At 41.6% G+C, this 15,281-nt stretch overlaps 1 protein-coding gene across 3 annotated transcripts in view; it reads right to left on the bottom strand.

Moving 5' to 3' along the window:
• Positions 1–10,295, bottom strand: part of shroom3 (shroom family member 3) — an 85,733-nt gene extending 75,438 nt beyond the window's left edge. For all 3 annotated transcript variants that reach the window (XR_013932484.1, XM_080419063.1, XM_080419062.1), the window contains exon 1: positions 9,468–10,295. Coding sequence is in view for 2 of the 3 variants with exons in the window: in XM_080419063.1 (XP_080275189.1) it covers positions 9,468–9,752 (285 nt within the window). In the remaining variant the exon portion in view is untranslated. The remainder of the gene's footprint in view (positions 1–9,467) is intronic.
• Positions 10,296–15,281: the final 4,986 nt, after the last annotated feature.

Raw genomic sequence — 15,281 nt, forward strand, 5'->3', positions numbered from 1 at the left:
GCCTTTCCTCCTCCATGCCCAGTCACTTTGTGTGGTTACTGGCAAATATATATACATTTGGGGGACCCTGGCATGAAGAAGTTTGAGAACTACTGGGCTAGGCTACGCATCATGCTTCGTCATACGAGGGCGTCGTCATACTATGGTGTCGTGTTTTGAGCTTGTAGATCTGCTATTTTCAAAAAGCTGTTGGAAAAAAAGAATAGAAAAATTTGGAATATTTGTGAAATATTTTAACAGCACAAATCTTGTATCTTGGGTCCGTGGCCAAAATATGCATATTAATATTGCGGGTCCTTGACATGAAAAGGTTTGAGAACCACTGAGTTAAAGACGTTCCCTGAATTCGCCAAGCAGCATGCTACGCTGAAACACGGAATGACGGAATGCAAAGAGTGTGCCAACAGCCATAGAAATGTGTGTCTGATTAGAAACACTTATTCAATCAGCAGGCTGCCAGCTGATTACAGCTGGTATGGGGCGTATGACTTCCATGTCCTGCATGAACCAAACAAGATTCTTCATCTAATCCCATTTAGCATTGAAGTGCATACTCTACATACCACCACAATACGGTGTCTGCAAATGGCTTTTGTATTTTAAAGGAGTAGTTCACCCACAAAATGACTTATTTTCTATAAATTACACACCCCATGAAGCCTCGAATTCATGGTTCCAATAATTTGATTACCGGCGGAAAGATGCTAATGTATCCGGTAGGAGACACGAAGTTGACACTTTGAGTCTCCTACAGGAAATAGACCCGGCCATCAAATTATTGGCTTAGGAATGCAACAACAACAACAACAAAAATTCATGAATTCAAGGCTTCATGGGGTGTGTAATTGATAGAAAATAAGTCATTTTGGGGGTGAACTACTCCTTTAAATGTGACCCACATTAAAAAAAAGAACATTTATTTTTCATTGTTTTAAAAAGAAATGCAGCTTCAGATATCTTGTGTTTTCTTTTTTTCTTTTCCTTTTTTTAATGTATGTTACTGCAGCGTCTTCTCTGCAAGATTTAGTTGTTTTGAACGTCGTAGATGCCTTGAGTCTAAAGCCTGACTTGAGACTACAAGGCATTTCCCTAAGAATAAATATCCCCAAATAAGGCCAGCAGAACTGCTCAGTAACTCTGTGAGTGCGTGTGTGCGTGTGTGGGTGCGTGTGTGTGTGCCTGTGTGTGCGACTGTGCGTGCCGTGCGTCGATTCTCACTCAGTTTGGTATTCCAGCTGAAATTCATTACCCCGTCAACAGTAATAACCAAACAGAATAGCCTAAGCCGTGACTGAACCAGCAGAGCGGACTGGGCTTAAAAAAACATACTTTCTCCTAAATCAGCCCCAGACCCTGTTACAGGAGCAACACAGGTGGGCTTATAGGGGGGGGGGGGCTGCTTCTAAACGCCCTCTCACTTTACACTACTCTAAATCCTGTTCAAATAATGTTAACGTACTGTTAACTTATTGTGCACATTCCCTGTGGCTACTAATGAGGTCTTACCCCGTACCTGCCTTTCTTACCTACCTTGCAACCAGTGGTGGAAAAAGTATTCAAATGTTTTACTTAAGTAAAAGTATCAATACTGCAATACTCTGTTACAGGTGAAAGTCTGGAATTCAAAATGTACTTGAGTAAAATTACAAAAGTATTGCCATCAAAATGTACTTAAAGTACCAAAATTAGAAAGTACTCATTATGCAGAATGTCCCATTTCAAGTTTTCAAATGTGTTTATAATCTTTTGAAAATAGCAGATCTACAAGCTCACAATGCGTCGCGTGTACATCTGCTATTTTCAAATGGCCGAAATGTATAGGGCTGAAGTGGCTAATGTATGTTTTGTAATAACAATCAAAATCGACAAAGTAACTAGTAACTAAAGTTTTCAAATAAATGTAGTGTAGTAAAAAGTGCAATATTTGGATCGGAGATGTAGTGGAGTCGAAGTGAAAGTATTGGAAATTGGAAATACTCAAGTAAAGTACAAATACCTCAAAAAAGTACAGTACTTGAGTAAATGTACTTAGTTACTTTCCACCACTGCATGCCACAGCAGCACACCATCATTTCGCTGCTCGGCAAAATAAACGCTCTTGGATCTTGAACGCAGTAAAAAATAAAAAAATAAAAAAACGACAGGTCCATTTTTACACTCTCAGGGATAAACAAACAGAACAGTCAGGTCGTTGAAGTGACAAATGAACCTCTACCCCTGGCACAGAGTCAGTGCCATGCTCTCTCTGCCAGTGGCACAGATTCATAAAAGACCCTTTGACGTCATCTGGTGCGCTCTGAATCCCCCAGAGCCCATCCCACACAGGGATGTGCTTGTTGTGTACCTCTCCACTGTCTGTCCAGCTCCTATCCATTCAGAAAGGAATGGCCTGGCCTGTGTGTGCCTGACTGTCAGTGTTGCAGGATTTCGCGAGAGAAACAAGCAAACCAGGTCTATTGAAAACAAGGCCAAAAGAAACGACTCACTAATACAGTGGTTCTCAACCTTTTCAGGCCACGACCACCCAAAAGAATCATATTTGAACTGGGGACCCACCCAAAATAATCATATTTGAACTGGGGACCCCCCAAAATAGTCATATTTGAGTTGTGGCATTACATTTAGTTTGACTCAGTTCCACAGATAAACATTATGAAAATAGCCGATCTACAAGCTCACAACGCGAGCTTGTAGATCGGCTATTTCACAATTTTTACCTCTTTCTCATTTAATTAGAGAATTTGGCCAATGTTTGACCATTTTTTATAGTATAGTTTGTTGATTACTTTTGATGCATTCATTGTTTTTTACTTTGCTTTTTTTAGGTATTAAAAGGGTCTTAAAAGTCCTTAAATTGTCACTTCACTGTCATCTGGGGACCCCCCCCCCCCCGCAAGATCATGTGGGGACCCCCCTGGGGGACCCGACCCACAGGTTGAGAACCACTGCACTAATACACAAGCACTTTAAACCTATATACATCGGCCTATTTGAAAATAGCCGATCTACAAGCTCACAACGTGTTGCGATGCGACTACTTATTTAAAATAATCTTGGGGAAAAAAAGTGCAAGATTTGAAATATTGTGACTTTGAAATAACATTTCAAAAACATTACAAATCTGGTACGGGCGTCCCTGGCACAAAATGTGTTTTGATGATTTTGGTTTAGATGGGGATACGCGGACAATTATTAATTTGGGGGTTTCCTTGACATGAAACTGTTTGAGAACCACTGGTTTAAATAACATTATAAAGAAAACAAGCCCAAACAAGCAACTAGACTTCAGAAACAAGCCCCAAAAAACAAAACACGCAAACTACCAATAATTACAAGCTACTTTACAGAAAAAAACAAGCCTTGAAGTCACTTATTATAAGCAGACATGGCAACACTGGTGTGCCTGTATGACAAACACACAGGGCCTCACTTGGTGGTGGGTGCACACCAAGGGGCTTGCATCCGGCTTGTAAATTGAGGCTATATAGGAAGTGTGACAGTTCATACTGTATGAATGGCCTATAGTCTCGCTGTTTCACCCCTGCTGGTTGCAGAAGCAATTATGCTCTATTCAAGCGGATGGGTTTTTGGACGAGCTTTACTCTTGATTTTATTACCGTAATAAACATTGTCATAAATACTATATGCTTCCAGCCGCTAGTTTAAAGTCTTCTTTCAATCACCATGATATGCGTTCTGGTAAATTAGGGTCCCATTTATTTTTAAATTAATGATAAAGTAGGGTATGTTTCTAGGATTTCTACTGGTTCTACATAGTGAAGACCCGCCCTCGCTGTGGTTTCAGCCAATAGCATTAATTTCCGGACGCATTTCAGACCGGGATATCAACCGGATATAGAAAGATGGCGGAAGATCGAAATCGCTGCAAAAAAAGCTTAATTGAGTACTTTTTCCACCACTCTAGTCTGACTGAGACACACAAACACACTCACTGGGTGCACGCCAGCCCTGACACAGATGACAGCTGTTCAATTAGAGAGGTGACTGTGTTCTGTCCAAAGACAGCCAGTTGGTACCAAACAGAGGCAAGTATTGTATGCAAGACACAAGTTAGCAACCTAACGTTAGCTAACGTTAGTTACTGTTGTGTGCAGTGGTGTAAAGTAACTAAGTACAGTTACTCAAGTACTGTATTTCAGTACAATTTTGAGGTATTTTTTACTTTACTGGATTATTTCCGTACTTTTACTTCTACTCCACTACATCTCAGAGGCAAATATTGTACTTTTACTCAACTACAATTATTTGAAAACTTTAGTTACTAGTTACTTTGTAGATTTTGATTATTATTACAAAACATACATAAACCACTTCAGCCCTATTAAAACTTTGGCAATTTTATACATTTGAAAACTTGTGAAATAGGACCTTCTGCATAACGAGTACTTTTACTTTTGGTACATTTTAATACCAATACTTGGGTTAGGGTATGAATTCCGGACTTTTACTTGTAACAGTATTTCTGCATTGCAATATTGGTACTTTTACTTAAGTAAAACATTTTAGTACTTCTTCCACCATCGATTTTATCGTAATCGAGGCAAAAGTTTGAAATAATGGTGATATTGATTTGAAGTCTTATCGCCCATAGCCCTACCCCGAAGGGAGTACTTTGGAACCAAACGGACCCTTACGGGTCTTTGAAGTTAACAAAGTAGTGAGACTGCTGGATAATATGGTAGCAGGAGTCCAATGAGAGGCCACTCGGCAACTCCATCATATCCCGACAGCCGTGACCCTTTGATTGGCCTATAAGGCATTGGTTCTCAAAGTGGGGTCCGGGGACTCCCAGGGGTCCTTGGGGGGGTACCAGGGGGTCCCCAGCAAAATGTGTTAATATACAGCGTCACAATCATTTCAACCGCTTTAACCATATTTTTGGGCTATTTTTTTTAAAGATCGTGACAAATTTGTGCAGATCTTTGATTATGTATATTTTTGTTCCTCTCAGATCTTTGCTTCTGGAGGTCGTCTCTGGAACAAAATATACAGACAGACAGACAGACAGACAGACAGACAGACATGACAGACTGAAGACCCTTAGCCTAAACCTTATACAAGGGTACAGAAGATTAAATAAAACCTTCCAAGCCTCAAGAACACGTAAAAAAAAGACAGAAATTCTGACGCACATTTTTCACATTCTTGTTCTATTTTCTCTAGACATTTGGCCTTCGTCCCAGAACAACGTCTATGCATACCAGACCTGACTGTCTTCTTATTTGCTTTTATTTTTTAGCCGATGCTCTCATCCAGATCAAATTGAGTTAGACTCAATCGGTAAACAGTGTCTGTCTTGTCTGCGACCGCCTGTCTTAAGAGGTTTATTTATCAGCCGCTCTGCCTGTCCTTTACCCGTATTTCTATGAGCGTTGCCAGATTTTGGCGAGATAACTAAGCAACCAGGTCTATGAAAAGAAGCCCAAAAGAAGCGAGCGACTATTAGGTCTACATGAGCACTTTAAACCTAGTCTTCTGCCTACACATACGTCATGTAGGAGCGAATAGGGGAAGGGGATCAACGTCACGTGATGCCTTTGTTTGGCCCGAAAAAACGTCAGCTGTCCCGAAATCGGGCCAAGCAACAGCTGCTTATTGGTAAAAAAAACCCGGATGTGTGTCTCAAAGAATATACATCAGTCACTTGAAAATAGTCGATCTACAAGCTCACAAAGCTTGTAGATCTGCTATTTTCGAATAGCCAAAGAAATCTAAAATGACAGTCTATCAGGTGATACCTGATAGACTGAACCTATGAACTGGAAGAAAGTGACATTGAGAATTAAACATAAAAAACAGCACAACTGAAAATCAGAACAAATGTGATTATTATTGATCTGTGTAAATATTGTAAACTTGAAGTGATTGTTATGGGACATTTTGAATATTGGGGAAATTGTTGAGCACTAAGTATCGCTACGGACAATTATTCTTGGTTTAACTAAATAATTACTCAAGTGCTGATGTTAATATTCTTCTTCCCAACAGGACTTCAGACGGGGACAGACCTTTCAACAAAAGAGGCAAAATAAACCTCTAAGGTCTGATGAGACAAAGGCAGTCAGTCTAACCCTTTGGTCTCTAGAAAGGGGAGATGTGGTGACATCGTATTTTGTGTGTAACTATGGCAACCAGGATGTGTTACAGAGGCATGGTGGATGTGACGTCACTCACTATGTGTTCCCGTTTGTAGCGAGTCAACAAAGTTGACAGAACAGAGAACAGTACTCAGTTTGATTCACGTTACTCTTAGTAACGGTGAAATGGCTTCTACAGTTATTATTATTATCTTGTCATTGTATTGACTATAAGCACAGTCTGTGCGGAACACGCCCCACCAACATGTCACTGCTTGTACCTGTATGAGTATATGACAAATAAAATATATGTCTCTTGATTCATGAAAATAAGCAAAAGGACAATTAGGATAACCTAGGAAGTATTAAGATGTTTTTTTATTTTCACATGCATTCCATAAATTCCATAGGGCTAGACCACACATGGACAAATGACATCATCAACTTGCGAGGGGCTCTCTCATATTATCTAATTGTCAAAATGACAAACAGCGACTGCACCCAGACAACATGTGTGACTAGAAGTGCAAAGTAAACGAATAACAGCCAGGGGTAGGTGAACATCATACCTGAACTAAGCTGGGAATTATCTACTACGTCATTCACCACCCCCTATTCAGCCCTATGTTCCAGCCTACTGCATGTTTTAATCTAAACAAAATAAGTAGTCTCTATGAAAAATACAACGGTGAAAGATACAGGGGCCCTATTCATGCTTGCATTTATTTATGTATTTATTTATTGCTTTTTTAATGACTTTTACATTTACATTTAATCTCTGAAAAGTTCTCATTGAGTAATGTATAGCCAGCTAAAGTATTTTTTCTCAAAAATAATATTTGTCATATGAAAGATTATATTAAATGTTTCATAAATGTGTATGATTGAATTTGTGCCCATTTCAAAGATAGCGTGATGAAGGGTTGAGAAGACTTTATAACAACAGTTCAGTTATTTATTTATGATAAAGATGTCTTTGCTTTCCTGGCACAAATGGGTGGCATAAATAACCAAAGAAAATTTAATGGATAACGTTGATTTCGGAATCTGTCAAATTGTTATTCTGAACATCAGTAGCTGCCAAGAATTTCACAATCCATTGAGAGTGAGAGAGAGAGAAGAGAGGAAGAGGAAGATAAACAGACACAAGGAGACACATGGACACCAGTGTTGCCATGTCCGCTTATTATTAGCCACTTTGGGCTTGTTTTTCTGTAAAGTTAAACAAGTAAACAAATATTGGTAGTTGCGGGTCGCGTTTTTTTGGGCTTGTTTCTGAAGTGTAGTTGCTTATTTGGGCTTGCCTCCAAATGTTTTAATTATTATTTAAACCAGTGGTTCTCAAATATTTTCATGTCATAGACCCCCCATATTAATATGTATTTGTCCCTAACCCCGTTTTGTGACAGCGAGCCCCGTACCATTTGTGTCGTTAGAATGTTTCAAACATCTTCCAAATATTCCACATCTTATTTCACGTCTTTTTTTTTAAATGGCATATCTACAAGCGTGACGCGTCGTGAGCTTGAAGATCGGCTATTTTCGAATAGCCGATGCATACAGGTTTAATCCATTTTGGGCGGGAACCCCTATTTGTAACTATACCTTTCAGGATGGGAACCGCTTTTGGGGTTCCTGTTGCTACGTACAGTACTGTATATAGTAACATAAATTTGTTGTAATTTTTTTTAATACATGGTCAGTGCTCATGTGATCTATAGTAGAATATAATCTATTATTTTGGGCTTGTTTTCCTAGACCTGGTTTGCTTATTTCTCTCACAAAGTCTGGCAACGCTGATGGACACATGGATGCCGAGGTAGAAAGAGGAAGGTGGAGAGATGTGGTGAATGTGGAGGAATGAGAGAGGTGGGAAACCCCTCAGGCAATACCACCTGATATGGGCTTAACTGGAAAGATCAGAAAGCACCGCTCAGTAATGGTGTGTGTAAGGTTTAAGGTTCAAGCATAGATTTGCACACGTGCATCATGATGTTGAAGGCTCAAATCAATGTCAAAGTCTCTCCTACACTCAGCTCTCTCTCCTACTGTTTGTCTCTCCTACACTGTCTCTCCCGCTCAGCTTTCCTGCTGTCTGGCTCTCCTACACTGTCTCTCTCTCTCTCAGCTTTCCTACTGTCTGTCTCTCCTACACTGTCTCTCTCTCTCTCTCAGCTTTCCTACTGTCTGGCTCTCCTACACTGTCTCTCTCTCTCTCAGCTTTCCTACTGTCTGTCTCTCCTACACTGTCTCTCTCAGCTTTCCTACAGTCTGTCTCTCCTACGCTGTCTCCCTCTCTCAGCTTTCCTACTGTCTGTCTCTCAGCTTTCCTACTGTCTGTCTTTCCTTAAAAGTCTCCCTCTCAGCTTTATTTACTGTCTGTCCTACACTGTCTCCCTCTCAATAAGGAATATTTTCCTGCAGACTCATAAGTTACAGTGTCAACACAAAGAAAGAATACACATATTTTTTAGATTTCTTAATTCATCGTACACACACTTGTCATATGACAAATTAATTAATGTTTGCTACTTAGCCTACCTAGGTATGGCTGAGCTTGTAGATCGACTATTTTCACAATTGTTGCCTCTTTCTTATATTATTTGACAATTTGGCCAACGTCTGACCAGTTTGTATTAGTTTGTTGATTACTTTTGATGCAGCAATTTGTCTTTTTTTCTTTCTTTCTTAAAGAAAAAAAGTATTAAAAAGGTCTTACTGTAAGTCCTTAAATTGTCACTTCACTGTCATCTGGGGACCCCTCCAAAATCATGTGGGGACCCCCCATGGACGGTACTTTAAGGAGAGCTGGTGGTAACTTTTAACCACCTGGCTGACAAAAGGCCAATACAACCAAAACTGTCACTAAGGTCCATCTTGGAGACAAATAATTATGATGTTTGTTTTTGTAAAATAATAACATACAGTATTAGTAGTGATATTTATAGTCTGTCTTCATCATAACCACTGTAGGCCTATACGCCTGCCCTCCTATACCTACTCAGTGAAACTTTTACACATGTCTATAGTCCATTGGCTCAGGCTGTCAAAGTGGGGTCCGGGGACCCCCAGGGGGGGGGGTTCCAGGGGGTCCCCAGCAAAATGTGTTAATATAGCATCACCATCACTTCAACCACCATATATCTACTATTTATTTATTTTTGCTCAATTTGTGCTAATATATATACATATTTTTAAGCAAACATTTTTAACTCAAATCTTTGCTTCTGGGGGTCCCTAGCACAAAATCTTTTCAAATGGGGGGGTCCGCGGCCAAATGCACATCAATTGGGGGGCGGGGGGGGGGGGGTACTTGACTTGGAAAAAGTTTGAGAACCAATCTATAATCCCTCCACCTGTTCCTCTTACCTTGGAGATGATCAGCGGCTCTCCGTGCTCCAGACCTCCCTTCAGAGTGAAGCCCCAGGGCGCTCCGCCCCAAAGCCGGGCTTCCACCGACACGGAGCCGTCTGTCCCGAGCAGCAGCACCGAGGAGGAGCTGGCCGCCGGGCCGGGGGGGTCCAGGTCCTCCTCAACCATCTCCATCCCCCCCGGCCGAGCAGTGCTCTCTGCCCGGAGGAGGAGCACCGAGGTGCCGCCGCCGCCGCCGCCGCCGCCGCCGCCGCCGCCGCCGCTGCGGCTGCACCGGTCCATCCCCCGTCCCGTCCCCGGGGAAGGGAGCGCTCACACCGGGTCCCTGTAGCTCTCAGGGCCGCGAGACTTCCTCACTGATCCATTGGAGTGAGAACAAGAACGTTGTTTTAAATAAGTTACGGAAGTTTTTTTCTTTCTTTTCCCCCCTTTTTACTTTTTTTTTTACAAGCATGTAATGTATGATTTCCTTGGTTCCGCCGTGGCTTTGTAATAATCCTCCTCACACACTGAGAGAGATAATCCCACAATAATGCGATTCATATCCTTCTTGTTTGGCGTTAAAACGAGAGTCGATCCGCGCCGGCTGCAAAGTGCACCGCGCCGGGCTGGGCTGGGCTGGGCTGGGTTAGGCTGGGTTAGGCTGGGCTGGGCTAAATGCCCCAAGGCGCTCAACAACTACACAAATATATACATATAACACATTAGTATACATTAACTAACTACTAGCTAGCGTTTAACAAAACCCCAACTTCACTTCACTTCTGTTATGCTCGCTCTCTCTCTCTCTCTCTCTCTCTCTCTCGGTCTCTCTCTCGGTCTCTCTCTCTCTCTCTCTCTCTCTCTCTCTCTCTCTCTCTCTCTCTCTCTCGCCCTCTCTCTCTCTCCCTCCCTCTCTTCCGAAATCATTTTAGCATCACAATAGGATTTGCTCCAATTCACTGAGCGAGGAGAAAGGAGAATGGGCAGACAGAGAGAGAGACAGGTCGAGATGGAGAGAGAGAGAGAGAGAGAGAGAGAGAGAGAGAGAGAGAGAGAGAGAGAGAGAGAGTTTGGGAGAGAGAGAGAGAGATTCAGGGATTAGGTCAGTTTGCCACTGTCAAGAGAGAGAAAAGAAGCAAATTAAAAAGTTTGGGCCAGCGGCTTTTGGCTTCGTTTCTACAATATTTGACGCCCTGAGTTCTTCCTTAGGAAAGCCTGCAGAGTGACTATGTCCTCGACGAGAATATGTTTCACACTTTTACATGTTTGGTCTTCTCCTCTCCTTTCTGTCTAATAATCATAACTGGATAGAACTGGATAGAGATACATAAACACCTGGTGGTAGGGTGTCTGAATTCTCAAGTCAGTGGTGGATAGTGACTAAATACATTTACTCAAGTACTGTAAGTAAGTAAGTAAGTTTGAGGAAGGCTACTTAGGCTACTTTTACTTTGTATTTTAGATTTTAGGCTACTACTGCACTACTTTCAGAGGAAAATATTGTACATTTTACTCCACTGTTATTTCACAGCTTTAGTAACTAGTTAATTAGCAAAATACAAAACATACAAAAACATATAAATGATGACATATTAGGTTAATCTACACAAAATATGAAATGGCCCATTCTGCATATTGACTACTCTTAAATTTGTTCTGTGGGTAAATTATATTTTGATGCCAATACTTTTGTACTTTTACTCAAGTAAAATTTTGAATGCAGGACTTTTACTTCGTAACAGAATATTTCTTCATTGTGATATTGATATTTCTACTTCAATCAGAGTATAGTCAGAGTGCCCTTCCACCACTCTAGTGACTGCTGTAGAAGTTTGTCTTAACTGCAAGTGGAATAATGCATGTGTATGAGTGTGTCAGTGTGAGTGCCTACTTTCTGTGTCCTTGTCAGGCTGCAAAGTGAAGTGTGTGTGTGTGTGTGTGTGTGTGTGTGTGTGTGTGTGTGTGTGTGTGTGTGTCATGGTGGTTACTTCATCTAAATTCCATTCCGCTGGTGTGAGGCAGATTAAAGATGTGAACGGTAGCTGTGTGACTGTTTCCTGTATGTATGTATCCTGTATGCATTCAAATCAACAGGAAATGTAATGTACACCACAGAAAGTATGTTATAACGCCAATTACTACAACAACAACATGCATACCATGACTACTATGACTAATAATACCACTTCTGTAAAAACTATTACTAATTATAACTCTCTTGTCTCTTCTAATAGGCTAAGTATACTATGACTATTATCAATACCAAAGATGCTCTTATTAAATAGTCCAAATCAACAGGGATTCCAATAAGGTGCATATAAGCCAAACAGGCCTACAGCAAAGACAAAAGGAAAACTTTTTTACAGTATACATATATGACTATACACTGTACTGTAACTGCTACATAAGACATAACACTGGCTCACAAATGTACTAGTATTATAGCCAAGCCTAATACTAAATAAAACATACCATAAATATATCACATGAAGTAATTTAATCATAAAGCACATTTGAACTTAAACTAGTTGAATCGGAAGTTTAATGCAGTAGTACCGACACAGTAAATACAGCATCAAACTGTGCTCCATTTTAATGCAATGTGAAAATGCACGTTTGGTCTCCCATGGGGGAGACCAGGGTTCAGATCCTGGGTAGGACATGAAACTATATGGAATGCAGCTTTAATTATTGCCCGGCGTTCCAAAGGTAATCTGGTTTCATGGGAATGTTGTCAGATGCATCAGCTCTCAGAGATCAGAAATGAAGTGTTCTCTAAACCAGTTCTTTCATGTCAAGGACCCCCAAATTGATATGTATGTTTATCCCCATACAAGATTTGTTTTATATTCAAATTCTTTCACATTTATTCGAGATTTCTTGAAAATAGCAGATCTACTAGCTTACAATGCATCACATCGATATTTTCAAATAGCTGATGTACTGTATATAGGGTTAAAGTACTGATTTTGATGCTATATCAACACATTTTGCTGGGGACCACCTGGAACACCCTCAAGGACTCACCGGCCCCCCACGGAGAACCACTGCTCTATAAAAAGAAATGATGTACAATGTGCAATCATGATTGCATTGTGATGTGATAACATATTGTCCAGCCTAAGGCCAATGCTCATAAGATGCACTATTTATCCTTCAGGAAATTGCTGCAAAAACCACAGTTGGGTAAATGTAAGTAGCCTAAGTAGTGAAGAATAGAACCTAAATGAGAAGAACATTAACAATATCCCTACAAATCACAAACAATATAAGAAGAATTCAGAGGAGTACTGAATAATATAAATAACATTTTTATTTGGGTATTATGCTAAATCCTTGGGAGTTTGTATTTTTAAGTAACCCAAGATTATGTGCATATTCTACCCACATGCCAACTGCCAGATCCTTAATGCATATTTTGCAATGTTCCTGTTCCACCGTGTGAGAGTGCTGTTACTGTATGTATATGCACCCACATTATATGCTAACTGTTCTATCACCAATGACAAGGCAACCTCATTCTGGACAATAAAGTGTCTCTGAGGTGTAAAGCAGGGCAGTAACCACACCGGTCACTGTTAGGGAGGGAGGGCAACGTTGTTCTGTGATCACAATTACCATGGCAACCGAACACAGCAGGAAGGTGTTAAGAGATGTGTGTGACTGTGTGAGGCTGCAAGACAGAAAGGCTGAGTGATGAACATGTGAATAAGAGACACGGGTAGAGTATGAGTGAGAGAGGAAAATATGTCGTTCTCAATGAGTCTGCATGCCAGTGTGTGTGTGTGTGTGTGTGTGTGTGTGTGTGTGTGTGTGTGTGTGTGTGTGTGTGTGTGTGTGTGTGTGTGTGTGTGTGTGTGTGTGTGTGTGTGTGTGTGTGTGTGTGTGCCCTCTCATAAACAAAGTCTTAATCCACAGCTAATAAAGCTGACCCTTGCTATGGAACATTGTCTTCTTCTTCTTTTGGCTGGAACATTGTAACACCCTATGAAATAACCTAGGCCAGGGGTTTATCAAACGGTTTTATACTAGGAGTCTATATTTAATAATAATAATAATAATGAATTGCATTTTTATGGCGCTTTTCTAAGTACTCAAACTTACTCAAAGCGCTTTACAATTTCAATTTCATTCATTCATACAGGGGGGGGGGCATTGGAGCGGCGAACAGTCGACGCCAGCGTCCCCACAGCCGCCCATATTTATGGGTGACAATGTAGATAGTAGATTAAATGCTACAAAAAAGTGTCTGGGTTATTTATCTCTGCTGGTACCGACTGTGTGCTATACTCTCCTGTACATGTCTCGCTCTCTAAGTTGAATTGAGTTCTTGACCTGCTGGCACTAGCATGCACAAGAGATATGATGCTGATCTGTGGGCAGACAGGCGCACGCACGCGCTGTTGAGTCTGTCAGCGTGTGTGTGTGTGTGTGCGTGTGCGTGTGCGTGTGCGTGTGTGTGTGTGTGTGTGTGTGTGTGTGTGTGTGTGTGTGTGTGTGTGCATGTGCGCTCACTTGCTACAAGTGACAAAGTCACAAGTTGACGCGGAACCAGTAGATCATCAACTGTGTATCAATTGTGTATTTACGGACTTGTAATCCGTGTTATTTCACTGTGATGGGGAGAGAACATTGACTGTGTGTGTGTGTGTGTGTGTGTGTGTGTGTGTGTGTGTGTGTGTGTGTGTGTGTGTGTGTGTGTGTGTGTGTGTGTGTGTGTGTGTGTGTGTGTGTGTGTGTGTGACAGACACACACACAGACAGACAGACACACACACAACCCAAGCACGGTTACATAGTAAGCTCCACTTGGTCGGAGGCGCGGCGAAGTCCCAGTAAAGGCTGGGAGAGTGTGTTGTTACTGTTGTACTGTTGTTTTATGGTCGTTTAATTAATTTATTAATTAAAAAACTATGCTTGCACTTTGTGCGCGCATGTGGCCCTCACAGCATCGGCCAGGGCCAGTCAAAATTGTATTCCAGCCTACGCGGCTGACAGGGGCCAAAGCATTATCTCCGCCTCCTGGCCTTCCGGCCTGGCAGAGATAACTACTAGGAAAGCCTCAGTTTTGCTTACTTCAACAACAACAGCTGGGCTGAATGTGTGAGTGTGCCAAATGTGTTTTGACTGTTATAAACATTTGTTATAAAATGTAATGACTAGATACAATACTGTAACTGCACATACATGCACATGCACACGCACACGCACATGCACATGCACACGCACACGCACACGCACACGCACACACACACAGGCAAAATGATAGTCTAGTGCAGCTGAGACAGTTGACCAGGGGCTTTCTGTCTGCATCTGTGTCCTGTATGGGCCTGTCACAGATGACCTCACTGTGTAGCAATCCCCTCCATGCACTCTCTCTACTGTAAACACATCATGTACTGCTTCTGCAGGAGAGGGTGTGTGCATGTGGGTGTGTTTCATCATCTGTTAGCAGACCCAGTTTGTCTGAGGATAATTTCTAATGTACGGTTAGATTATCATGCATGACTTATGGTGATTCCCTCGTCACAGTTACCAAAGCTAAGAAGAATTGCATTCACACTCCATGCATGCAGTCTCCATCAGTGGTGGAAGAAGTAGGCCTACTCACATGTTTTACTCAAGTAAAAAGTATCAATACCACAATATAGAAATACTCTGTTACAATTAAAGGTCCTGTCTTACAGGGGCACGGTGGCGCAGTCGGTAGCGCTGTCGCCTCACAGCTAGAAGGTCCTGGGTTCGATTCCCGCCGGGGACGCTGTGGGCACTGGGGGCGTGTCTTCTCCTCCGCGTCATCAGCGCCCATACCCTAGGTGGGGTTGGCGAA

This window comes from Gymnoscopelus braueri (genome assembly GCF_963280865.1).
Source record: "Gymnoscopelus braueri genome assembly, chromosome: 22".
NCBI classification, from domain to species: Eukaryota; Metazoa; Chordata; class Actinopteri; order Myctophiformes; family Myctophidae; genus Gymnoscopelus; species Gymnoscopelus braueri.